This window comes from Crocodylus siamensis, chromosome 2 (genome assembly GCF_052110815.1).
Source record: "Crocodylus siamensis isolate JL-2025a chromosome 2, ASM5211081v1, whole genome shotgun sequence".
Lineage (NCBI taxonomy): Eukaryota > Metazoa > Chordata > Crocodylia > Crocodylidae > Crocodylus > Crocodylus siamensis.
The window spans coordinates 257,955,805-257,981,920 of NC_143396.1; the positions used below are offsets into that span (position 1 = coordinate 257,955,805).

Below are 26,116 nucleotides of genomic sequence, written 5' to 3' on the forward strand. Positions count from 1 at the left end.
TACTAAAAGCTGCGGGGAGCAAGTCATCTCCCACTTCAGTTCAGGTTATAGCTGTCCTGAGAGACTTCAGTGTGTGCTTAATACTCTGTGCATGAGAAATCCTGCCAGAGCCTAAGACTGCTCAGCTGCATGAAGTTATGTATATGCTTCAATCTTTGGAGGATTAGGGCCTATGAATTAGGTGAGCAGATGCTCACAGCTGCTTCCAAAAAGGCAAATTCTTATAGCATGATGAAGTCTTTTAAAACTTTATTTTCAATTTCAGCTTCAAGGGTTAGTTGTTGCTTTTGTTCCATCTCCTACTGGGAGTATAGTAGATTTCTTCCTGTTCCTATTGTGATCTCAACACCATCTACAGTATCAAGACAAAGCCTTGGCTGGGATGATCTAGTTGGGGATGGTCCTGCTTTGAGCAGGAACTTTGGACTAGAGGAGCTCTGGAAGTCCATTCCAACCCTAATTTTTTTTATGATTCTGTGATTTCTAAGAAGTATGCTTGAAATTGAAAACCATTTTTTTGTTTTGGTAACTTCAAAAAAAAGCCATACTGAATCTCTTGGTCAAAGCTAGTGTTTCAGGTTTCTAAACTAAGGAGTAAATTAAGATTTTTACTTTCAAACAGGTTGTATTGAGTTTGTTTGTGCAATCCTAAAATAAAATAAGTAACAAAAGCAGATGCTGACAGCAATTTCTCTAGCAGATTTGCTGCACTTTCTCTCATCCTTTCTGTGGCCAAAGTGTTCTTGTGATAATGAGTACTGAGTGTTCTCTAAATGGTACATTGGAAATGAATACATGCCAACTGCCCTCCCCAGCTCCCTCACATTTTATTTTTGCTGTGGATTTCTGTGTAACTCCTAAAACATTTTCAAGATCTGAAATGTCTCACTGCAGTCACTTCACTTGAAGGGTTTTTTTCCCCTTTTACTAGTGACGTCTCCCAGACAGATATTGCTGCTCTTCCAACAAAAGGATTGGAAAACCTTAAAGAACTCATGGCAAAATATACATGGACCTTAAAGAAACTACCCCTCGTGAAAACATTTTCTCAACTAATGCGAGCTTACTTGTCCTACCCAAGCCACTGCTGTGCTTTCAAGAACTGGAAGAAAACGAAAGGGTGATTTTTAACAATTTATATTAAAACTTTAAAATTAAATGATTAAAGGAAGATTGCCTAATATGTTATTGTCATATAATTTAGTTAAAGGGTTTCAAGGCCATTTTTTAAATGTATATAATAATACACTCAGTAAAACTGATTGTTTATAGATTTAAAACTGATCAAAATATTTTTTTTTTCATTTGATGAATACAAAATTAATTGCTACAAGATCTCTTAGAGACCAGCATCCAGGAAGAATAAAAGAAAAGGATATAGAAAAAGGAAAACCAGAAGTTTTGGAAGGGGTACAAAGCCTCAGCCATCTTCTAACAAAGGGGAAAAAGGATGCTTCCTTGTGGACAGGTTATTACATAATTGCTTTCGGCAGGATTTGTTGCCTCCTCTGATAGTCTAAAACATCTGGGTATTGTTGAAGAGATGTTGGAAGAAAGGAATCACTGATCTGATCTAGTAGGGCTATTATTCTCTTGTTACAAATACTTTTTTATCTTTATTATAATTAGTAATAAGCTGTTATTGAAGAGTTCAACTTTGGATCCAAATGCATAGATTTAAGGTGTTCAGAGCCAATCTCTGATAAATGAAACAAAAATCATATCAATTTTTTCATAATATTTCTAGAGCGGTTCTCACTGTAGTATATAAGAGATGGGATTGATAGTATATTTGGTGAGACTCACAAATTATATTAGATCAGGGAAGAGTTTCAAACAACTTTGAGGACAGAAAATTAAATCACTGTAGCCTAGATAGACTACAGATATAGCCAGAAAGGAACCAAGTGAGATTCACTGTTGTGAAATGCGGGAAACACATCTGGTGAAGGACAACCTGAAACACTAACCAGGTGACGGTGATTGGCAACTTAAAACCAAATTTTCAATGTGCTATTCTAGCCTAAATCTGCTTATGTTATTTGGGGCTACCAACACAGTGGTACTGTCATGAAGCTAGGTTGAATTGTGTTCCTGGTCAGACCAGAAAACAAGGCCAGCTTTAGACACTGTATTTCTAGGAAGCATTAGACCAAATAGAGGAAGTACAGAGAAGAGCACCAAAATGATCAAGGGGCTGATTCATGGGTAAAAAGAAAAAGCAACATTGTCTGCATTAATTAAGAAGGTATAAACAACAGATATGATGCATCTGTGAATACTTGAAGAATGTAAACCCAAAGAAGCAAGAGGAAGTATTAACAGTGTGAAAAACAGTTACACTAAAAATAATTGGTTGAAAATAGGAAAGGAAAAAAAATCAGCCTATATAGCAGTAAAATCCTCCTGATCAGAGGATTTTGCGGTGAAGATTCTCATGGGAAGTAATAGAAATCTGAGCCCTTGGTATTTGTGAGTAAAAAGAATAATCTATTTTTATGGTAAACTATATAAAAGCAACAAGAACTCAAATGCAGAAGATTGCAGTGTTGTATATCTGTCTACTTGGATTAAAAAGAAAAAGAAAAAAAAACATGTTCTGTATCTTTTATTGTTTAAAATGTATCTGACAGAATTCTGGTCTGTACATATTTAAAGCCAGATTAAGTTATTCACAACTGTTCCCATGTTGCCAGCTGTATTAAAGCTAAACCGCAGATTCCAGTAGTGATTTCACCCCTGTTCCTTTTCAGAGTTCCAGAATACCTGATGTGTAACCAGACCAGCAGTTATAATGTCCGTAAAAGAAGATCTGTCAGTGCCTTTAATGGTCCTTTTTACCAAGACTATGCAGAAGGAGAGCACACTGAAGCAGTGTATGACAAAAACTCCAAATTCAGGGATTTTTATGGCAATTCCCACTACTATGTCTTTTTTGAAGAGCAGGGGGATGGAGATGTTGGATTTGGCCAAGAAATCAAGAACCCTCAAGAGGAAAATGCCCAGGCATTTGACAGCCACTATGACTATACTGTTTGTGGGGGCAGTGAAGAAATACTATGTACCCCAGAGCCTGATGAGTTTAATCCCTGTGAAGACATAATGGGGTATACATTTCTAAGGACTGTGGTTTGGTTTGTGAACCTCCTTGCCATCCTGGGTAATATTTTTGTCCTGTTCATCCTTCTCACCAGCCATTACAAGTTGACTGTCCCACGTTTTTTGATGTGCAACCTGGCCTTTGCAGATTTCTGCATGGGACTGTATCTTCTTTTGATTGCTTCTGTGGATCTCTACAGTCGGTCAGAGTACTACAACCATGCCATAGAGTGGCAGACAGGGCCTGGATGCAATACAGCTGGCTTTTTCACTGTCTTTGCCAGTGAGCTTTCGGTGTATACCCTGACTGTAATCACCCTGGAGCGCTGGTATGCCATCACTTTTGCCATGCGTCCAGATAGGAAAATTCGTCTCCGGTATGCATTGGTTGTCATGCTGGGTGGTTGGCTCTCATGCTTTCTTCTTGCTCTCTTGCCAGTGGTTGGAGTCAGCAGCTACACTAAAGTCAGCATCTGCCTACCTATGGATATTGGAACACCATTGGCTGAAGCCTATGTTGTCTTTGTTTTGATGTTGAACATTATTGCTTTTATCATCATCTGTGTATGCTACATCAAAATCTATATAACTGTGCGAAACCCTCACTACAAGTCAGGAGACAAAGACACAAAAATTGCCAAAAGGATGGCAGTGTTGATTTTCACTGACTTCCTGTGCATGGCACCTATCTCATTCTATGCTTTATCTGCCATTATGAACAAACCCTTGATAACAGTTAGCAATTCTAAGATCCTGCTGGTGCTCTTCTACCCACTGAATTCTTGTGCCAACCCTTTCCTCTATGCTATTTTCACCAAGGCTTTCCAAAGGGATGTCTTTATCCTACTTAGCAAGTTTGGCATATGTGAGCATCAGGCTCAAATCTACAGGGGTCAGACAGTTTCCGCCAAAAACAGCAGTGGTTTTTATGGCCAGAGAGGCAGCCGAGGAACAGCTCAAGTTCTTACAAACATCCACAACCCACAGGGTGACTACCATTTGGCAATGGCAATGCCAGATCAAATTGTTATGGAAGACTGGAAGCTTACTGAATTATAACATCTGGAACATCACACCTGCAGTGAGGCTATATTCATAACCAAGATAAAAACATTAATAAGAGGCAGTTCTTTCCTAGCCATGGTGGTTTTTGAGGTACCTCAGAAATGATTTTGGTTTTTCCTTTGAGTGTGTCATTCACCTGAATCTCCAGTCTTAAACCACTGTCAGCATAAAACAAAGTCCAAATTATGGTGATGAAATTAGAAGCTAATGTGAAAACTCCATTTATAATGCAGGGGACATCAAAGATCCCGTCTGGAGAACCCCATTGTCTGGACCCGGGTGCTTCTTGTTGTCCAGAGTTGACTCATGCTGTATGCAGTGCACACCAGACTGACCCAAAGTGCAATGCCTGGCATGTGCCATTCTTGGACAGGTGCCACACCTGCTGCCTGCCCCAGATGGTCCAGGTCACATGCATGCATGTGGCGTCTCTTCCAGCCAGTCCAGGTTCTGCATTGCTTGCAGCACCCCCACCCTCCACAGCTGTTCTGGGCCAGGAACTGTATGCACTGGTCAGATCAAGCACTGCATACAGCATGCATCCTGGACTGGCCTTGTATGAGCACCATGTACAGTCCTGGACTGACTAGAGATAGCACCGCATATGCTGGATCCAGCATGCACTGGAGGGGTGGATGGTTCTGTGGGTCCAGTCTGGCCATGGACCATTCATCCAGCCCTGCACCACTCATCCAGCCCACAGGACCAAATGATGTTGATACCCCTGGACAGGGCCATCCCTAGCTGACATAAATCAGGGCAACTGCCTCAGGCCGTGTGCTCTGGGGGGCCCCGTGGACAGTGCTGTACAGGCCCAAACATGGCCACCATGCACCACCGCTGCTGAGCATAGCCGGTTCTGCCGCTGAGTGCTGCAGGCTCAAGCCACTCACCACCCGCCTGCCCCGGGCCCCTCACGGGCTGATATGCCCTGGGCCCCGCACACTCCTAGGGGTGCCTCTACCCCTGGGTTATATAAAATAAGTGGAAAGGAAGACTCAGCAGAAACTTTGGGTAGGTTTTATAAATGTATAATTATAGTGGAGTTCTGATAGAAAAGCACAAATTATGTTGTGAATTTCTCAAAGTCCAGATCAAACTGGCATGTCTGGGATCAGACAGGCATGTCAGAAGGTTGATTTCTCTAACTGCCAGCTTCCTGAACTCCTTTTGGGACCCAAAAGGCAAACGGGTTCTATCTGCTTCTACCATCAGCACCTGTAATTGACACAGTATAATTGGAACTTAGTTCATAGTTATGTTCAAGATATAGGAGGCAGAATAGAACTGAGTTGGTTTTTCCATCACTCAGGTTGCTGCAGTAGTGCAAAAAAACCCCAAAACATCTAAGAAACCCCCTGCAAAACAGTAAAGTTGTTGTCATCATCATATGTATGTCAACTGGTAGCAGGTATTTGAGCTTTTCCTTTATCCTAATGTGTTTCATATTTTGTAGGGTCAGAAGGGACCTGAGCAGATCATCAAGTCCGACACCCTGCCATGGCAGGAAAGAGTACTGGGGTCAAACGACCCCAGCAAGGTGTACATCTAGCCTCCTCTTAAAGACCCCCCAGGGTAGGAGCCAGCACCACTTTGCTTGGAAGCTGGTTCCAGATCCTAGCCGGCCTGACAGTGAAGTAGCGCTTCCTGATGTCTAGTCTGAATCTACACTCTGCCAGCTTGTGACCGTTATTTCTAGTTACTCCTGGTAGTGCTCGGGGGAACAGGGACTTCCCCAGTGCCTGCTGGTCCCATCTGACTAGTTTGTAACAGGCCACTAGATCCCCCCTCAGCCTTCTCTTGTGGAGGCTGAACAGGTTCAGGTCCCATAGCCTCTCCTCGTAGGGCCTGCCCTGCTGCCCCCGATCATGCGAGTGGCCCTCCTCTGGACCCTCTCCATGTTGTCCACATTCCTCTTGAAGTGCGGCGCCCAGAACTAGATGCAGTACTCCAACTGCGGCCTGACCAGTGTCACATAGAGGGGGAGGATCACCTCCTTGGACCTGCTTGAGATGCATCTGTGGATGCATGACAAGGTATGGTTGGCCTACCTGACTGCATCCCCACACTGCTGGCCCATGTTCATATTGGCATCAGTAATAACTCCAAGATCCTTTTCTGCCTCTGCACTGGTGAGAAGGGAGATCCCCAGCCTGTAGGTATGGTGCTGGTTCTTCTTCCCCAGGTGCATCACCTTGCAGTTGTCAGTGTTGAATCCCATCCTGTTCTCATCCACCCACCCCTGTAACCTCCCTAGGTCCAATTGCAGCCTCTTCCTCCCATCTAGCATGCCCACATCCCCCCACATCTTAATGTCATCAGCAAATTTGAACAGGATGCTTTTTACCCCCTTGTCCACATCACTGATGAAGATGTTGAGCAGTGCGGGCCTGAGGACTGAGCCCTGGGGGACCCCACTGCCCATATCCCTCCAGGTCGAAATTGACCCATCCACCACCACTCTCAGGGTGCAGCCCTCCACCCAGTTGACGACCCATTTGACTGTGTGGGTGTCAACACCACAGTCCCCCAGTTTCTTAATGAGAATGGGGTGAGAGACAGTGTCGAAGGCCTTTCTAAAGTCCAGAAAGACTACATCCACTGCTACCCCTGCATTTAAGGATTTGGTGACCTGGTCATAGAAGGCCACCAGGTTGGTCTGACAGGACCTGCCTCTGATGAACCCGTGTTGGTTGCCTCTAAGCATAAGCTCCCCCATTGGCCCCTTGTGGACATGTGCCAGGATAATTCTCTCAAAAAGCTTACCCAGGATTGAGGTAAGACTAACTGGCCTATAGTTTCCTGGGTCCTCCTTCCTCCCTTTTTTGAAGATGGGAACCACGTTGGCACTCTTCCAGTCCTCTGGCACCACACCAGAGCACCACGAGTGTTCGTAAAGCCATGCCAGGGGTCCCACAATGACCTCAGCTAATTCCTTCAGCACTCTGGGGTGGAGATCGTCCGGACCAGCTGATTTAAATATCAGAAGTTCCCTGACTAGATCCTCACTGACCCTTGGCCTAGGTGCGCCTCCCCTGGGGCCTGAGGGAGGCCCAGTGGGGAGGCTGATCCAGTCCCTGCTGAGGAAGATGGAGACAAAGAAGTTGTTAAATAGGTTAGCTTTGCCATCTGGTGTGATGACCAGATTTTCTAGCAGGTCTTGCAGGGGCCCCACATTACCTGGTACATTCTTTTTCCCCCCTATGTATTTAAAGAAGGACTTCTTGTTGTCCTTGCTCTGGGAAGCTAGTCCCAGTTCCATCTCTGCTTTGGCTTTCCTGACCACCCCCCTGCAGCCCTGAGCTTCTGCAGTATAGTCCTCCCTGGTGATGGCCCCTCCCTTCCATTGGGTGTACATTCCCAGATGCTTTTGGTGATACATAGGGGCTTTTGGTGATACATAGGGGCTTTTGCGCCCTCCTGCCCCTTTTGATCCGTGTTGGGATTCCCTCCCTTTAGGCTTGGAGGATCGTCTCCTTAAGGAGTGACCACTCTTCTTGGACACCCAACTCCCCTCCCCTTCAGGACCTCAGTGACTCCCCGAATATTCTCCCTAGCTCATTGAAGTCCACCCTCCTGAAATTTAGGCCTGCTACCTTGCTACAGGCCTTTGCCACCTTGCGCTGAATGGTGAATTCCGGCAGGCGATGATCGCTGTCACACAAGTGGTCAAGCACCCGCAGCCCCCTCACCAGGTCGTTGCCTGTGGCCAGCACCAGGTCCAACAGGGCGTCTCCCCTGGTGGGGCTGCGTACCTCCCGGGTTAGATGGAGGGCCTGCATTTTGGCTAGGAACCTGAGTGGTCAGACCTGGCTGACTGCTCTTCTCAGCAGATGTCTGGAATGATGACTATGTCTTTTGACCTAACTACCTAATTCCCAGTCTAGCTCTTCCCCTTGGTTGGGTGGTCTGTAGTAGACCCCCACCGTTAAGTCTCTTTCCCCTCGACTGCCTTGTATTCTAACCCAAAGCACTTCAGAGTGCCCCTCCTCTGACCCTGGGCTACTTGATGAGGATGTGTATTCCTCCTTAATGTAGAGCGTCACATCCCCACCTTTCCTCCCTGTCCTGTCCCTCCTGTACAGCCTATAGCCCTTGATATTCACCACCCAGTTGTGCATTGGGTCCCACCACGTTTCTGTGAGCCCCACTATGTCTGGGATGGTGTCAGCTAGCAGGAGGGTAAGCTCAACACATGTTGATCAATATGTCACTCATTTTCAAGTAAGTCTGATTTTTGGATGGTGGGTTTAAAGGGAAATTTGCTTCACTTTCTTCTGGAGACTAAATCTGTCCAAACCTGATGGGTTCTGATCCCTGGCTTAAATAATTTGCTTTAGTAGCTGGAAAAACTCAAAATTCTAGTACAGTCTAAAATTAAGCATTTGCCCCCACAATTCTTTATTGGCCCTATTTTTGGCCTCTGTCTGGTTATCTGTATATGCTTAATAATCTAAGTAAATTTAATCACAGTTAGTTGTTGCACAGTAACACACGTGTAGATGTGACCCGGGAGCAAATTTTCTCCCAGGTCTGCCCAGCTACTAGGGAGTTGCCCTGAGGCCAACCCCAGAGCTGCAGCCTAGGAGCTTCTCCAGCTTCAGGGCTGGGCTGCCTGTATGTCATCCCTTGCCTGAAGGCAGTAAAAGCATGGAGACATTTTGTGCCCTGGGGCACACAGCACATGCAGCCTGCGGGCACTGCAGGCCCTGTGTGTCCCCCTAGGCAGGCCACAGCCCTGCTATGCCTGCCTGCCAACACCCCAGCACTGCTACCTGCCTTGCAGCTGACAGGGTAGTACAATTAGGGCCACCTGTGTGCTGAAGGGTGCTTCAGGCTGCTGTCACCTTACCAGCCCTGTCAGCCCTGTAGGGCTGCTTTCTGGCAGCAGGGCCAGCACCACCTGCCTGCAGTATGCCTCCAGCAGCCTGCCCTGCACCTGCAGGTGCTGTGGGGCATAGCCCCTGCTGTGCAGTTGACTGTCCCACAGTGTGCCCCTGTGCTGAGCACTGCTGGCAGCTGCCCTGCTCCGGCAACACTGGGACAACCCTGCAGGGGCCCAGAAAGATGGCCCAGGGCCCAGCAAGGCTTCATCCTTCCTGTCCAGACCAGGGATCACATGCATGCACATGCCTGTGCCCTCCACCCAGGGCCCCAACTGGAGCCAGGTGGAGACTAGCTACCTCATGGCATTCTGGGGTGAGGCAGAGGTGCTGCTCCCATTTGAGTGGGACAGGTGCTCCAACGCCCAGATTTCTGAGGCCCTGTTGGGAGGGATGTGGGAGCAAGGTCATCACCAGCTAGCACAGGAGTGCTGCATAAAGGTCAAGGCTTTGCAGGCAAAACAGGTTACCATGACAAACCACAACTGTTGGTCCAGCCATGCCTGCCAAACCATGTTCTTTATGCGGCAGCTGACCAATATTTTGATGCCTCAGGACCCAGGCCACAACTGTGCGGTTGATACCAGCACAGGAAGCCTGCCCAAGCCCCCACTCCACCCTGACACCTCTCGTGACATGTCACTAGAGAAGGGCCCCTTGAGCCTCCAGCACCTCATCCTGCCCTGCTCCCCAGCTGCAGCCTCCACCAGCAGCTTGGGGAGCCCTGGCCAGCGCCTGCTTCACCAGTTGTGCAGCCTCAGAGCCAGCCATGAGGAATGGCCAGCCATGATGCTGCTGGCCACCAGCAGCACCGACTCCTCCCTAGGGGGTGGGAGTCCCCCAGCCAGGTGCCTACACACTGTGCCCCATGGGCCAGGGACACCAGGCACAGCTGCACGCCTTCACCAGCTGGGGGGTCCACACTGAGCCACCAGCCATGCCAGCCCCAGACAAGTGGTAAGCCCTGCACTGGGGGAGGGCTGTCCCTACCCAAGCTCCTGCCCCCAAATCCAGCCCCTGCTTCTGCCCCATCCCCCACTTCCCTGCCTGGCCTACCTACACCTGGCCCCTGGTTCCCCCCTACAGGACACAAAGAGGTGGGACAGTAAAAAAATGTATTGAGCAACCCGTGCCCCCCACAGTTGGGCAAGCACAGATGTATCACACCCCGAGGAACTCATCAATGCTGGGGGCAAGTTTTTCTCAGGAGTGAGGGGCAGAGATGTGTAGCGCTGACACAGGTAGCCCTCCAGGCAGTGGCAGAGGTTGTGGGGCAGCCTGGGCTTGCCCCTGTGCCATCATAGCTCAGGGTCCCAAACCAGGAGTGCAGGTGCACCCAAGGCACCATGAGGATCAGCAGTAGCAGGGTGTAGTGGATCAGGCCTCCCTTGGCCCACTCAAACAGATCATCATGCACTGCCCAGGCCATATGCAGCAGGGGCACGCTTGGGGCACAGTGGCAGCATGGTGGGGAGCTGGCCCTGGGGCACTTCCCCAGACAGGCCCCTAGAGAGGAGTGGGGGCATGGCCAGCTCCTCATCCCAGTTGTCTGGGAACCCCAGGCCTCCCCCAGCCTGGGTACCATGGGCTATGTGACAGCGCAGCACAGTGGTTGGCTTGCAGGGGGAGGAGAGGGAGTGGGATCTGGACCCATGGCAGCAGGTATTGCCAGGAGCCTGGCCTGTCCCAGCCTGGGAACCGGGGCAGGGGAGGCAGGCTGCTTGCAGCCAGCACCCGATACCCAGTGGCCTGCCAGCTCTAGGGGAGCACATGGGAACAGGGGGGTTGGCTGGTGGCTGCCTAGGCCCAGGCCTGCCCAGCCCAACTTACCATCGTCTCTGAGCAGCCGTGCATGGCCGACCCCCTATCTGAGGCCAGGCAGTGCATGGCTTTTGGTGCAGAGCATCTTATCTCTGAAATGTTGCAAACTCACAAAAGGTTTCTGTCTCATGACTCTGAAGGTCCAGCATCTGGATGCAGGGGAGAGGCCTCAGTGGCCAGTGGAGATGCTGGCTCAGGGTCAGTGCTGCCCACCACTGGGGCCGTCCAGATGCGTCAGCTGTGCCAGAGGTGCACACAGGACCAGATCCTCTTCCTCCAGCAGCTGGTGGCAGTGGTAGAGGAGCAGAAGGAGAATGTCCAGGCCTGATAGGCAGAGGACGTGGCCTGCTAGGAGAGGTGACGGGCAGAGGTTGTTCCCCAGGAGGAGGCGTGGGACCAGGCTGAGTTCCTGGCCCTGGAGTGAAAGTGGATCCAGGTCCTGTGAAAGAATACCATCCTGGGCTGCCGGGCAGTGCAGGCCATAGATGATGACTGTCAGGTGCTGGATACCATCTTGGGCCTGGCACTCTCATTCATGCCCACTGCTGTCCGGCCCCTATCCCTAACCCCAAAAGCCCCCTGACAGCCATCTAGCACCCTTCAGCAGGCCCCCACCTGGGTCTGGGAGTAGATCCTCCACTGCCTCCCGCCCTGTGTCTGCCCCCACCCAACTCCCCTGGCCTGCTGCTCACTCTGGCTCCATGCAGGCACAGAGCTAGAGCAGCCAGCATCAGGGACAGGACCACATGACAGCCTTGCTGGCCACGGACAGGGCCTGGCAGAGGGAGAGTTGGCTATGCCAGGGGACCAGTGGCTGCCATCACCATGGGATTTGCCCCTTGCACACTCTGTGGCGTGCACACCCACAAAGGAAAAGCCAGAGGCCAGGGTGCTGGGCACCTGTCCCCAGGCTCTTCCCCCCTGAGCCGCCCCCCCCCCCCCACGCCCCCTTCTCCTACTCCAGGACACCAAAAAACCACTTTGTAAATAGTTTTCACTGGCAAGAGGGTTTTTTATTGCTGGGGTGGGGGGATGGTGGAGGAACTCTTTTGGCGAGGGAAGGGGAAGAGGGCTCTGTGTTGAGGGAGGGCGAGGGCGAATGGTACCGGGTGTGTGATGCGAACGGAATAAAGACTTGTTTGGATATGTGTCTGCAATGAGAGTGGTACTGGGTAGGGGTTCTGTACCCACGGGACAGGGGGGATAGAGTGGGAAGTGAAGGAAGAGCTGGACAGCTAGAACTTCGTGCACCCAGTGCCCTGTCCCCTACTGGTGGGTGTGCGCCTCCTGGTGCTTCAGCTGGGGAAGGGGACCACTGCTGCTGCAGGTCACTGCTGCAGGTGGTGCTCCCACCACCAGGTGTCATCTGCCCACTGCGCCTTCTCCACCCAGGCCTCACAGAACAGCTCCCCCATGGCCTAGCAAATGTTATGCAGCATACAGACTGCAATAGTGACCCAGGGGAGGTTGTTCTTGGTAACCTTGAGGTAGGTGGTGAGGGTGTGCCAGTGACCCTTGAGGTGACCGAAGGCGCACTCGACAGTTAAAATGGGCCTAGTGGGGGTCCAGGTGGCCAGTATATAGGTGTATCAGCCAGGGTAAGAGTGGGTAGTCAGGGTCCCTGATGAGCACCCAGCTGCAGATCCAGCACCTCTGGTGTGAAGCGCCCACTTTCCACCAGTCCCACCAGACTGAAGTTCTGAAACGTATGGGCATCTCATATGGGTGACTGTGCTGTGGTGGTCCAGCATGGCCTGCAGCTGTAATACGGGTGGTCTCTGTGGGGCAGGCAGGTGACCAGGATGTGGGTCCCATCTAGGGCCCTGATACACTGTGGAACCCTCCACCTCCAGGGGTTCATGTACATGGAACACGGTGTGGCTCAGCATGTCCTGGAGGGACCTGCATATCTCCAGGATGGCCTTCCCAGTGGGGGGCTTGCCCACGCTGAGCAGGTGTCCAATATACAGGAGGCTGGCAAGTGTAGCCAGCTTAGAATCATAGAAAATTAGGGTTGGAAGGGACCTCAGGAGGTCATCTATTTGGGGTGAGGTGAGCACACTAGTAGGGAGGGAAAGATTGCAACAAGATCTGGATAGGTTACAGGAGTGGGCTAACATAAACAGGATGTGTTTCAATACTGACAAGTGCAGGGTGCTGCACTTAGGCAGTAGAAACCAGCAGCACACTTATAAAATGGGAAACTCCCTTCTTGAGAGCACAGAGGCAGAGAGGGATCTTGGAGTCATTATTGACTCCAAGATGAACATGGGCCGACAATGTGAGGTCATGGTTGGCAGGGCTAACCACACCTTGTTGTGCATCCACAGGTGCATCTCAAGTACAGCCAGGGAGATGATCCTCCCCCTCTATGCGACGCTAGTCAGGCCACAGCTGGAGTACTGTGTCCAGTTCTGTGCGCCCCATTTCAGGAGGGATGTGGACAACATTGAAAGGGCCCAGAGGAGGGCCACCTGCATGATCTGGGGACTACAGGGCAGACCCTACATTGAAAGACTGTGGGACCTAAACCTGTTCAGCTTTCACAAGAGAAGGCTGAGGGGAGACCTGGTGACTGTCTATAAACTCACTAGGGGGGACCAGAAGGGTTTAGGGGAGACACTGTTTCCCCTAGTGCCCCCTAGCATGACAAGGAACAATGGACACAAATTATTAGACAGTAGGTTTAGATTAGACATCTGCAAGAACTACTTCACAGTTAGGGCGGCTAGGAGCTGGAAACAACTTCCAAGGGAAGTGGTGCTGGCTCCTACCCTGGGGGTCTTTAAGAAGAGGCTTGATGACTACCTGGCTGGACTCATTTGATTCATAGATTCATAGATGCTAGGGTCGGAAGGGACCTCAATAGATCATCGAGTCCGACCCCCTGCATAAGCAGGAAAGAGTGCTGGGCCTACATTACCCCAGCTAGATACACATCCAACCTTCTCTTGAATACCCCCAGGGTAGGGGAGAGCACCACCTCCCTTGGGAGCCCGTTCCAGTCTTTTCTCCCGCCCAGGCCAGGGGTCAGACTTGAAGATGTACAAGGTCACTTCCGACCCTATTTCTATGATTCTATGATCTAGTGCAACCCCCTGCTCAAAGCAGGACAATCCCCAAGTAGATCATCCCAGACAAGGCTTTGTCTAGCCAGATATTAAAAACCTCCAAGAATGAAGAGTCCACTACCTCTCTGGGTAACTTGTGCCAGTGTTTTACTACCCTCCTACTAAGAAAATTCTTCCTAATAGCTAACCTAAACTTCCCTTGCTGCAACTTGAGACCAAGTTGCTCCTTCTTGGTAACCTTGAGGTAGGTGGTGAGGGTGTGCCAGTGACCCTTGAGGTGACCGAAGGCACACTCGACAAGGGCATGGGTCTGGTCCAGGCAACAGTTAAAATGGGCCTAGTGGGGGTCCAGGTGGCCAGTATATAGGTGTATCAGCCAGGGTAAGAGTGGGTAGTCAGGGTCCCTGATGAGCACCCAGCTGCAGATCCAGCACCTCTGGTGTGAAGCGCCCACTTTCCACCAGTCCCACCAGACTGAAGTTCTGAAATGCATGGGCATCTCATATGGGTGACTGTGCTGTGGTGGTCCAGCATGGCCTGCAGCTGTAATACGGGTGGTCTCTGTGGGGCAGGCAGGTGACCAGGATGTGGGTCACCATCACCAGGACCAGGCTGCTCCTTCTCTTTGTTCTCAAGCTTGAGGGCCAGCCGGGTGTCAGTGGGGAGGGCCCAGGCATATGCCAGTGTCCTGCTCCAGGTGGGGCCAGAGCTGCTAGAGCTGGTCCCAGGAGATGGCCCAGGTCATACAGAAGCCATCCAGCCACTGCTTGTTGTCCCAGGTCTGCTGGACAACGTGTAGCCACTAGTACTGGCTGACACAGTGAGCCCAGAGGTAGCAGGGCTGGAGGCCCAGGAGGGTGATGGCAGCCCTGCCCTTCAAAAATCTTCCTTAAAAAAATTACAAAGTGACTTTTAAGTGGATGAGCAAAGGGAGAAAGAGGAGGCAGGCTTCTTTTTTATTTTTGCACCTTTGTGCCACAGAGCATATAGCAGTAAAAAAAAGACATACATAGATGTCACATTTTGTGTAGACCTGTGTGTGAAATTTCTCACAGGAAACAAGTAATCGCTGTTCTTATATGCTCCCCTACCGCTTGCTGGATGTTAGTGATTGGTTCTCCTTAGTGGGGAATGGTGCAGAAAGAATGACACACAACTTCATCCCTTTTCTTCCTCTGTCCCTCTCTCAACTTACTTTTAACTGACTGAAATGACTCCCCCAATAAGTAACTCAGGGGAGTTACTTATTGCCTTCTTGTTTGCTCTGCTGCTGTCCTTGTTCTAGGTGTTCTTCAGGGCACCAGCATTTGCCAGGACTAGCAAGTATGGGATAGTAGCAGAATATTCATTTCTCACTTTGCCCAGATCGGGGAGCCCCAGGAGGAGATGACTCTTGGGGCGTGCCTGTGTGAGACAGAAGTGGTGGCAAAATGAGGCATATTATACTGGAGGAAAGGACAGAGTAACTGAGCACTGGAGCTCCCAGCCTCACCACCCTGAGGAAGTGACCCTCATGGAGACTGCCAAAGAATGATGGTAGAGTGATGAGATGGAACTCACTGCCACAAGATGTTGCAGCGGCTGATAATTTAGCTAGGGTCAAATGAGGCTTAGACAGATTCACATGGGATAGGTTTGTCAGTGGGTATAAAGCAAAATAATAGAGCTGCAACTTCCATATTAAGATTTTCTAGACCTCTAAATGCTGGAAGCTGCAAAAGGAAAGGGACTGGGCCACCTAGACCTGTAGTCTGACCCAGCGTGACATCTTCTTTGTTTTTTTGTGTATCCCAGCAGCCAGCCAGGCAGCAGGCATGGTAGACGGTCAGTAGCTTTTCTTCTGCAAAAAGACTCCAACAGTTGTCCTGATGAGGGCTGAAATAGTATTGGGGGTTTTATTCTGTGATACAGTATTGATGATTGGGGATTGAAGCAGTGGGGCACTGAAGGAGTCGGGCTGAAACTCTGTGTAACAGGTAGATAAGGGGAAACTGGATGTACTGGGACACAGAGACATGGAAGACGTGGAAACACTGGAACACTGAAGCCAGCAACTGCAAGGTGAAATTCACATTAAAGACTGAGGTGAAGGGAGTTCCCCTGGCACAGCTGCTCACCCCTGCTCTCTCCTTTTTATTTTGGAAAGGGAGCAATCCTGCCCTGTGTTTGTAGTTTGGAGAACAACCAATATTGTCTCCTATTTCTCTGCTACCTCATCCCTTTATGTCACAAGGGATATGGGGCACTGACACATCTGTAAGTGCTGCTGACCATCATCTTTGAAAACTCATGGAGATCAGAAGTCCTGGACAGTTGGAAAATGGCAAATATAGCATCCATCTTTAAGAAAGGAGGATCCAGGGAAATACAGACCAGTCAGCTTCGTGGAGCAGATCCTCAAAGAATCCATTTCTAAGCACTTGGATGAGAAGGCGATTAGGAACAGTTGGCATGGATTCATCAAAGGCAAGTCATACCTAACCAATCTGATTGCCTTCTATGTTGAGATGATGACTGGCCCTGTAAATGCAGGGAGAGCATTGGGCATGATACGCCTTGACTTCAGTAAGGCTTTTGATATGGTTTCCCACAATAGTCTTACAACCAAGCTAAGGAAATACAGTTTTGCATGAATAGACTCTAAGATAGAAAGCTGGCTGGATCATTAGGCTTCAAGGGTGGCAATCAATGGCTTGATGTCAAGTGGAGTGCCCCAGGGGTTGGTCCTGGGGCCAGTTTTGTTTTATATCTTCATCAACTGGAAGATGGGATGGAATACACCCTCAGAAAGTTTGTGGATGACACCAAGCTTAGGGGATATGCTGGAGGGTAGGGCTAAGATTCAGAGACACCTAGATAAATTGGAGGAAGGGACAAAAAGAAAACTCAAGAAGTTCAATAAGGACAAGTACAAAGTCCTGCACTTAGAATGGAACAAGCGCATGCTTGTACAGACTGGGGACTGACTGGCTTAGCAGCAGCTCTGCAGAAAAAGGCCTGGAGGTACTGTGAAAATTAAGTGGAATATGAGCCAACAGTGTGCCCTTGTGAAGAAGGCTAACAGCATACTGGGCTGCATTAATAGGAGCACTGCCAGCAGATTGAGGAAAGTGATTATTCACCTCTATTCGGCACTGGTGAGACCATACATCTGGAGTACTGTGTCCCATTTTGGGCCCCCCACTACATAAAGGATGTGGACAAATTGGAGAGTCCAGTAGAGAGCAACAAAAATGGTTAGAGGGCTGGGGAACATGACTTAGGAGGAGAGGGAACTGGGCTTATTTAGTCTGTAGAAAAGAAGGCTGAATGGGAAATCAAATAAGTATTCAACTACCTGAAGGGTGGTTCTCCAAAGAGAATGGAACTAGACCGGGGTGGGCAAAATATGGCCTGCAGGCCAGATCCAGCCCATCAAGCACTTCCCTCTGGCCCACAGAGCCCCTTCAAAACCCACGTAATGGCGGCTGCCTCTCTAAAAGCCTCTGGCGGCCCGAGTTGCCGGCTGCAGCACCTCAGGCTGCTTCCTTGGGTTCTGGTTGCGAGGCAGCCAACCCCGACCTCAGCCTGCCTCAGCCGGCCTCGCCCGCCCCTGGCTCAGGCCACATTTGCAGCTTGCGAGGAGCAGGGCGCTGGGCCAGAGCCTGTGGCGCGGTGAGGGGACAGTGGCTGGGCCGGGTTCTGCTTTGCTGCACGGGACTGGAAAGGGCCCTGCCCTGCAGGTAAGCCCAGGAAAGCGGCTGCTGGGCAGGCTTTCCACGTGCTGAGCCGTGCTGTATCGCTCAGGCTGCACTGGCACTGGGGAGGGGAAGCAGCAGCTGGGCCACAGCTCCAGCCTAGTCAGCACCAGGGAGGAGAGGTGGTGGCGAAGCTGTGTGCTGCTCGGGACAGGATGAGCCCAGCAGGAGCAGCAGGGGCTCAGCTGCATTTTCCCCCTACCTGTGCCGGGCGCCCCTTCTGCTCGCTGGTGCCCAGGCCCGTCCCATCCAGAGCAGCATGCGGCTGAAGCCAGCTTCCCACATGCTGCTGGTACCAGCCCCCACTGCCACCTCCTGCAGGCAGTCCCCATGTCCCCCCAGCCTCCAGGGGCATGTGTCGTTCATGCATGGCAGATAAGGGAGGGGAGAGGCAATACAGCAGCAGATAGGTCAGGGGAGCAAAAAGCAAAGCAGCAAATCAGGCAGGGAGCACAGAGCAGGGAGCAGAGCAGTAGACCAGGCAGGCACTCGGGGAAGGTACGGGGCTTAATCTATGGCACACATGCCCAAAAGGTTGGCCTCCACTGTTCTATGGATTCTTTACAAGAGCTATGCCATAGCAAGGTAACTCAGCTAGATGAAGGGAAGGCCTTAGAGCCAGATGTTTAAATTTCAAGGAGTACAGTCACTTGGTAAATATACAGTACTATACTGTGCATGTATATTCTTCTTACTCACACTCAGCCAGCAGTTTGTTACATTCCATAATCCTGGTCATACATCTTGGTTGTATGGATAAGCAGGCACCATAACATGATTCATGGGCTTTGTGGTGTGTTCTCCTGTAAGAAAAGATGTCTGTGCTACATGGCAACCTAGACTCATTGATAAAATGCTATGAAAATCAACGGTGGGGATCAATTTGTCTTACTCCTTCTTTCTCTTCCTCATTCTTATTCACTATTATACCTGTTGGTTTCAATCAGGCTTGGAAACTAACATTCCTGAAATACTTTAAGGACAGTCTTCCTTAATCCTCAGTCCTGCAGCTCATTCTAGCTGAAGTTAGCCTAAAAGCTGCTTTACATTGAATGGGTTAGAAAAGTCCCGTAGGGCAACTGCCTCTGCAGCTTGCTGAACACAGCACATGCTGACCAGACTAGGAACAGAGAGGTAATTAGCCATGTTTGTCTAGAGTCAGGCAGAAGGCAATTGTTGCCAGCCTTAGGTGCTGAGCTCATTTAATCAAATGGTGTGAAAGGGCTTGCACAGAGCTGTGTATAAAATGGAAAGAATGATTTGAATGCAAAAGACAGGGAAGAGGAGGGAGAGGAGAAGGGAGAAGGGGAGCAGTGATGGGAGAAGCAGATGAAAGCAATAAACCCATAGAGACAAAGGGGTCACAAAAAGCAATCCAGATCATGGAATAAGAATCCATAGTCCCTGTTTAAACCACACTTAACACAATCCAGATTATTTCTTGTTCTGCAATTTCATGTTCAAGTGTGTCTTAATTTTTTGTTGTCTAGGAACATCAACCCTGAGGTCAGGAATAGGATGTTAAAGGCCAGTTAAAGTGTTCTACCACGGGCCTTTGTGTCTTTCTGGTGCTGATGTGAGATTGGTGTTCATTCATTTTTACACTAGGGATCACCCTGTCTGTCCAAAGTAGACAGCAGAGGGGCACTGTAAGCAAATGATAGCATAAATGACATTGGTAGAGGTCCAGGTGAATGAACCTCAGATGTTATAATTCATTTGGTCTAGTGCTTACATAGTTGGTATTTGGTAACACAGCTGGCATTTGGCTTTGTTGCAAGGCCTGGTGCCTCAGTGAGAATGGGAGTTAGGTAGCCTGTTGCTTAAGAAACACTGTTAGATGTTGGGGGGCTAGGAACTGCCATGTGGACTAGGAACACCATGTGGAGCAGCACACACAAAGCTGGCTAAGCGCCCCTAGAAGTTCCTCTCAGTCAGGGGAAATCACCAGCTCTCCTGTTAAGGCAGCTATCTACCTTCTTTGCAGCACAAAATATCACAAAATAGGATGGAGCTGGGCCTCAGCCAGACTTTGTTAAGCATGCCTTTATTTATTAACTCAGTAGAGAAGATGACAATCAAGTCCAAAGAAAAATACCACATTTTATACCATGAAAGGATTTTTAAAGTCTCTTTTATATGAATATAAAAATTAAGTAATTCAAATCATGCTGATCTTCAATAAGAAAGGAAAGGGAGGGTCAACATTTTGTTTTTAAAATATAACAATAAAGTTTGCATACTTCAAACTGGCACCTGTTCTATACATGATACATAACTTGTTCTTCAGGAAAATATAATTTCTTTGGAGAAATCCATTTGCAACGTGTTAGTGGGCCTTATGCCCATGGTCCTGTTGCTTAATATACTTTGAACTTATTGATGGAGCATACATTTCCATACCATGGGATTCATTTTTGGTTCTCACTTCTTTCCTACTAGATGTATAAGATTTATATAAATCTTTTTATATATATATATAAAGATACCTGAATGTTCTCTCTCATCTTGTCCCATATAATTTGTCCAGTATAAGTGGTTCTGTGACACTTATTGAGTGTGCAAAGTTGGGTATTTCTGCTTTACATTCCTTACATAAATTGTGTGTAACTTGTCAAAATATATTTGAAAGTTATACAGAGATGCCAGTACTATGGTTTTTAAATAACTATTGCCAAAAAGTGTTGGCTGTTGTAAAAACTCAGTAGTTGTAGATTTTTTTTCCTCCCCTCCTCTCCTAATTGGTCTAGTGTATGCTCTAATTTTGTAACTGCTATTTAAAAATAGTCATAATGAGTTGTAATATTTCCCATACACTGTACTACTTTGCTGTAATAGTTATGTTTATGCTTATTTTTTGTTACAAAAAGAGCATTTTTCCCTAATAAAATGTTTTGTTTGTAAAAGATAGCATGCATGGTGACATGGGGCTAATTGATCTTTTCTAATAAGATCTTCAAGAATCTCTGTTTTTCCCTATCAGAAAAATGTGTGGGGTTGAATAAACCCTCCTGTCCCTATCCTGCATGACCTCCCTTTCCTGGTACTGTAATTATTTCAGCTAGTTGCGCTGAGTCAGGTGATTGATTGATTAGCCCACTTGACTGGACTCCATTGTCCCTTCCATGGCTCACCAGCAAATCTCCCCCAATTTCCAACATCCTGGCTGGCAGTTAAACTTATTCTCCACATCCTGGTGCCTCTTTAGATCGATGTATCTTTCCAACCCAAATGGTGTCCAGTCTTCTTGTCCAACACAGTTGGAGATATACAGGTAAAAACATTCTCTGGGTGAGGGGAGACTCTCAGCTTCTCTGCTCCTGTGTGCAGCTGGGTATTCTGGCAGCTGAGTTAGGAGAACAGCTAGAGTTTATGGCACCTGAGAGGGCAAATTGTTGAGGAGATGAGATTAACACCTCCACTGAAGTGATCATCAGCAATGGCTTAATTCATTGTTGAAAGTTAAAATGTCCATGTTTAGCTTTCAGAGTTAAACCCCCTAAATTAGGCTCTTAGAAGGGCAGAACCCAATAATGTTTTCTACATCCTTTGTCTATTCAGGTCAAGCTCTTGTGTTTGCACAGTGCCTAGGGCAATGGAGCCCTGATCCTGCTTCTACCCTCTGGGCAGCACTGTCAGATAAACAGTAATATAGGCAGAGATTTCAGGAACTAGTGAGGTGAAAAGGTGGCTCACAGCCAGAGCACACAAAGTAGCCCAGGTCCTCGTCCTGCTGCCCTGCCCTGCCCTGCCTCCTTGCTACAGCAGCTAAAGAAGAATTGGCAGAATAGGAGTTTCCGGAATTATTTCCACCAGAATAGTACCAAGATTCCCTTTGTTTCCAGTCACTGGATCACTTTTTTCTTTTGGTGCAGGGGGTGATTATGGTGCTGTCCATGGTGCTTTGCTTAAGAACCTAGTGGTTAAAGGAAGTGGAAGACCTGGCTTGTAGGCCCTCCGCAGCCTGAGGAGATTCAAATCACATCTCTCCCCTCCCAAGAAAGTGCTGTCACCACCAGGCAATAGGCTCACTACACTGAGGGTACTCTCCACCTCTCCTCTTAGAGAAGCTACACCACTGCAGAAAGAGTTGTGGGGCCAAAAGGAAAGTAAGCAACAGTCTTATTCCATAACCGCGTGAGGCACAAGGAAGGGGAAGGAGTCCTGGGTTGCAGCCCAGTGCTGTTTATGCATTTTATCTAATGGCAATGCAAAATGTGTATGCACACCTGGGAGAAAGGGCTGAAACCCTACTCCAGAGGTGCTTGGGCAAGCACCATTGCATCCTGTGAGAGGCCCCTTTAAGAAAGTGAAGCTTGCTCATTTATGTCTCTGCTCTCCCTGCCCTTTGGGTAGCCTGAATAGTGGAAAAAGTGCCTTCCAATGAGTCTTAGTGCAAGCATGCCAGGCTTCCTCAAATTTTAACTAAAATGGGCAGGAAAAATGTATTTGCCAACCCAGGTAACTTGTCTGGAGACTTAAGAAAAATAGAATCCTACTGAATTCTTCTGACAGTGGGGAAAAAAGAGTGAGACACAGTGTAATGGTCCTCATGGAAGAGGGTATTGATGTCTCTGGTCAACAAAGGATGACAACTGAACAAGCCAGATCCAAGCGTTTAATTTTTTTAAAGTCTGAGACCGGTAAGATGATGCAAGGAGGTTTTGTTTGTTGATGGGAGGGAACTAAGGCAAAGGGCAGGTGCTCCCTGCTACCAAGTTCCTAATTCTCCAGCCCCAAATCCTACAAACCTTACCTCTCCCCTCAGAGGGAAGGGGGAGGGAGGTCACAACTCCACCAGCAGCCCTGGGAATCAGCAGATGTTTGGTGGGGGCAAGAGTAAACTGTACTCTGGTTCTAGTCCCAGCCCAGCTCTGTCCCCTTGTAGATGTAACAAGTAAAACCTTATTTCAACAGGTACTTTTTTGGAGCACTTGAGCTGATTTTGGGATGTTTCATAGGTCATGAACATGCCCACAAATGCCCTTTGAAATGTTTCAAACATTTATGAAACATTTCAATTGTCACTTCTCTCCATGTCCTTAAGCACTTGTTGGAAGGAAGAGAACAAATATTAATAGATTCTACAACAGAAATGACACAGCCTTGATATACGTTATACCAGGCATGGGCAATTATTTTGGGCAGAGGGCCACTTACTGAGTTTTGGCAAGCCATCAAGGGCCACATGATAGACAGCCAGCAGATAAATATTAATTTTCTAAATTTTTAGGGCCCTGCAGGCTGGGTAGCATGGCCTGGCGGGCCGCATTTTGCCCACCCCTGCATTATACTGATCCATGATTCCTTGTGCTGATCCTTTGGACCTGCTTCCCTAGTCCCCATCCCCCTTTGTGTTTTTGGATTTAGAAAGGAGATCAGTTTAAAATTTTATCTTGATTCTTATTAGAAGCACATTTTGCCCTTGCACCATCAGATAGTTTCTCTGAGGAGACAGCAGCAGACTAAAAACATTTGCCCCAAACTGAATTAAAATGCTGTTAGCTTTACTTCCCACTAAAAGGACAGCTAGAGACTTCTCTATCCCCTGAATTGACCTTGGCATTCAAAAGGTCAAATATAGTGAAAATAAAGTTTAAAAACTTTGTATAAAATTCTAAAGCCTGAAAAAGTGTACCTGCATTGCCTCTATGAAAACATAGCCTGCACACTCGCTCCCATTCCCCATGCATCAAGTGCCATGTGTGTGGGGTGCCCACAGTGCTGCCTTCAGCCTCAGGTGTGTTTATTGGCACATACCCAGCACCGCTCTAACAATGGCTGTTCAGCAGTTGCTGCATAGGAGCAGGATCAAGTGGGCAGGGCATGTTTTCACAGCAGCACTCTGTGGCATGGCCAGAGGCTATAGAGACAAATCCAAAGTTGCACGGGCCAGTAGTAGATGGAGTTTCATGTAATATGGTCAGGTTTTAATGCATACACATATACACGCATGTGCGCGCACACTCACAACCCCCCTACCTGCAGTCCCCAGACTGGATACAAAATGCCTTCCTTTCTCCTCCAAAAAGGCCATGTGTATTTTTTTGGAGATGGTAAAAGAGAGTCCAGTCTGCTGTGTGCCGTTTTTAGTATTAAAATGAAGCCTCTTTCCTCATTGTGTGTTTGGGGTAATTCTTATGATCTGTTGAGGAACAGCTGCATAATCTAAACTCTGTTTTTCCAGCCTTCCTTTACTCTCAAGTCTTTCAGGAATCAAGTGGCTGTTGGCTTGCAGTTAGATTGAACTTTGAGAGGAGAGCCTAGTTTGACTTAGAAGCTGCTAAGTACCTCTTTCCCTTCCCTGTCAAGTGATGACTTTAAAAACATGGGGCATCATACTGCATTCCAATGTAGACTTCGTGGAGCAGGACTCAGCCTCTGAAGGGCCATTATCATGACCTGGAACAGAAGACAGTTAAGTAGTTTTATTTAGTGACGCAAACTGATAGAGCTCTTCGCAGAATCTTTACATAGCTCCTCAGTTCCGATTAGTCTAGTATTTATATTGAATCCTAGAAGTCAGGAATATTTTGGTCCCCCTTTCCTCCAGTCAGCCTCACATAAATCTACGCCTTCCAGTGAAAAGTCCTGGACTGAAACCATGGCTTGTACCCTGAAGGTGAACAAATGGAGGCTGTATTTCGCCAATAAGGGGAACAAACTCCAGGTAACAGAGCTGCTGAGAGGGTTATGCTGCCAGTCCCCTCAGGCATCTGCTCTCATCATATTTCTGTGGTAGTTCCATCAGGCAAGAGGCAGTTCTCAAGTAGACAAGACAAATAGTTTAGGGCTTTAGAAATCAGATACACTGTCTTTGAACTGCCCCCAGATGAAATTTGGAACTTCACAGGCTTATGTGGCATGAACCTTGGTGGGAGAATTTGTTAAGATGACACCTGCCTTTGGACTAGCTTTATGCCACCAAAACAGAGAAAGTTATGTGGAAAAGTGGGATGGATGTGGCAGGTACACAGGCAGATGAAAGAAAGTTCCCATGGCCACAGCTTTTACCGTGATACCCCAGTGAATCCTAATATTTACCACAACTACCTGAATTGTGTAGATGCTCTTCTGGACTCCTGTGTTGCGTTAAATTACTGTCAGCAGCAGTGGATCTTTTGTATTCATTACAGTCAGCAAATGGGACATGCACACACAACTCGTTGCAAGTCCACTGCCAAGGTCTCCAGGAAGTTAGTTGGAGTGGGACATCCCAAATTGCTCTCTGTTTTTCATCCTAATTTGGAAAGCAATCAGCTCAAAGCCAGACTCCCTACAGGAGGACATGAATCCACTTACTAGGCAAACCGTAATCAAAGTAAGGGCTATTAAACGTCATACTTGAGGGATGAGGCATGCCCCAGAAAGAGAAAAATAAACTCTTTATGTTCCTATGCTACTGTAGTGAAAAACTGATTAAATTTGAGGGTTGGAGGGATTAAGCTTTTGCTAAATATTAGGTGTTAGAAGCAGCACAGCTGTTTCTGTTTAGGGGTGCGGGGCTCACTGGCCAAGTTCGCGGACGTCACTAAGTTATGGGGAAGCGTGGTCACGCTTGAAGATAGGCTACAGATACAGGCGGACCTACACAGGCTAGCAAGTTGGGTGGATTCAAACCTGATAAAGTTCAACACTGAGAAATGTAAAGTGCTCCACCTCAGGATGAGCAATCCCCAACACACCTACAGGCTTGGCAGCACCAAACTGACTAGCACCACAAATGAAAGGGACCTGGGGGTAATAATAGAACACAGTATGAATATGAGCCGGCAGTGCAATGCTGCAGCCAGTAGGGCAAATAATACTCTGGCATGCATCCATCGATGCATCTCCAGCAAAACCAAGGAGATGATTCTTCCACTCTACTCAGCACTCATGAGACCACAGCTGGAGTATTGTGTCCAGTTCTGGGCACCACACTTTAACAAGGATGTGGACAAGCTTGAGAGAGTCCAAAAAAAGCCACCCCTATGATCAGAGTCTTACACAGCAAGCCATACAAGAAAAGGCTGGGGGATCTGGGACTCTTCAGCCTGAAGAAAAGAAAGCTGAGAGGGGACCTGATAGCAGCTTACGGCTACACTACGGGAGTACTGTTACCAAATTTTCCCATTGCTTTGGAGTGTGCTCATTTATTAGGGATACATTTCTAGGGTCTTTGTAATTCTGTTAATGTGCTGCTTGTGTTACTTGTGTTTCCATATGAAGCTGTGTCTCTCCCTTCTGCAAGTCCTCACCCCAATGGAGCTATCTTGTAGGACTCCGTTTCAATGGGGCTGGGTTTCTCCAGCTACCAAATCAATCAAATACATGTACGCACACACAGATTAACATGACACACCTGACCCGGCCAGGTTGATCAGCATGTAAAGGCTGACACCCTCATATGCCAGGAATCAGTTCATTAAGGTAACAATAAAATGCATTCAGATACAAG

At 48.2% G+C, this 26,116-nt stretch overlaps 1 protein-coding gene across 9 annotated transcripts in view; it reads left to right on the top strand.

Annotated features, from left to right (window-relative positions):
• The window catches only part of TSHR (thyroid stimulating hormone receptor), a 197,691-nt gene extending 177,142 nt beyond the window's left edge, over positions 1 to 20,549 (top strand). For 8 of the 9 annotated variants that reach the window (XM_090033820.1, XM_090033821.1, XM_090033824.1 and 5 more), the window contains 2 exons: positions 932 to 1,120; positions 2,754 to 20,549. In XM_090033820.1, coding sequence (XP_089889946.1) covers positions 932 to 1,120; positions 2,754 to 4,158 — 1,594 coding nt within the window. In that variant the 3' untranslated portion in view covers positions 4,159 to 20,549. The remainder of the gene's footprint in view (positions 1 to 931; positions 1,121 to 2,753) is intronic. The other variant, XM_090033827.1, reaches the window with a different exon arrangement.
• The last annotated feature ends 5,567 nt before the right edge of the window (positions 20,550 to 26,116 follow it).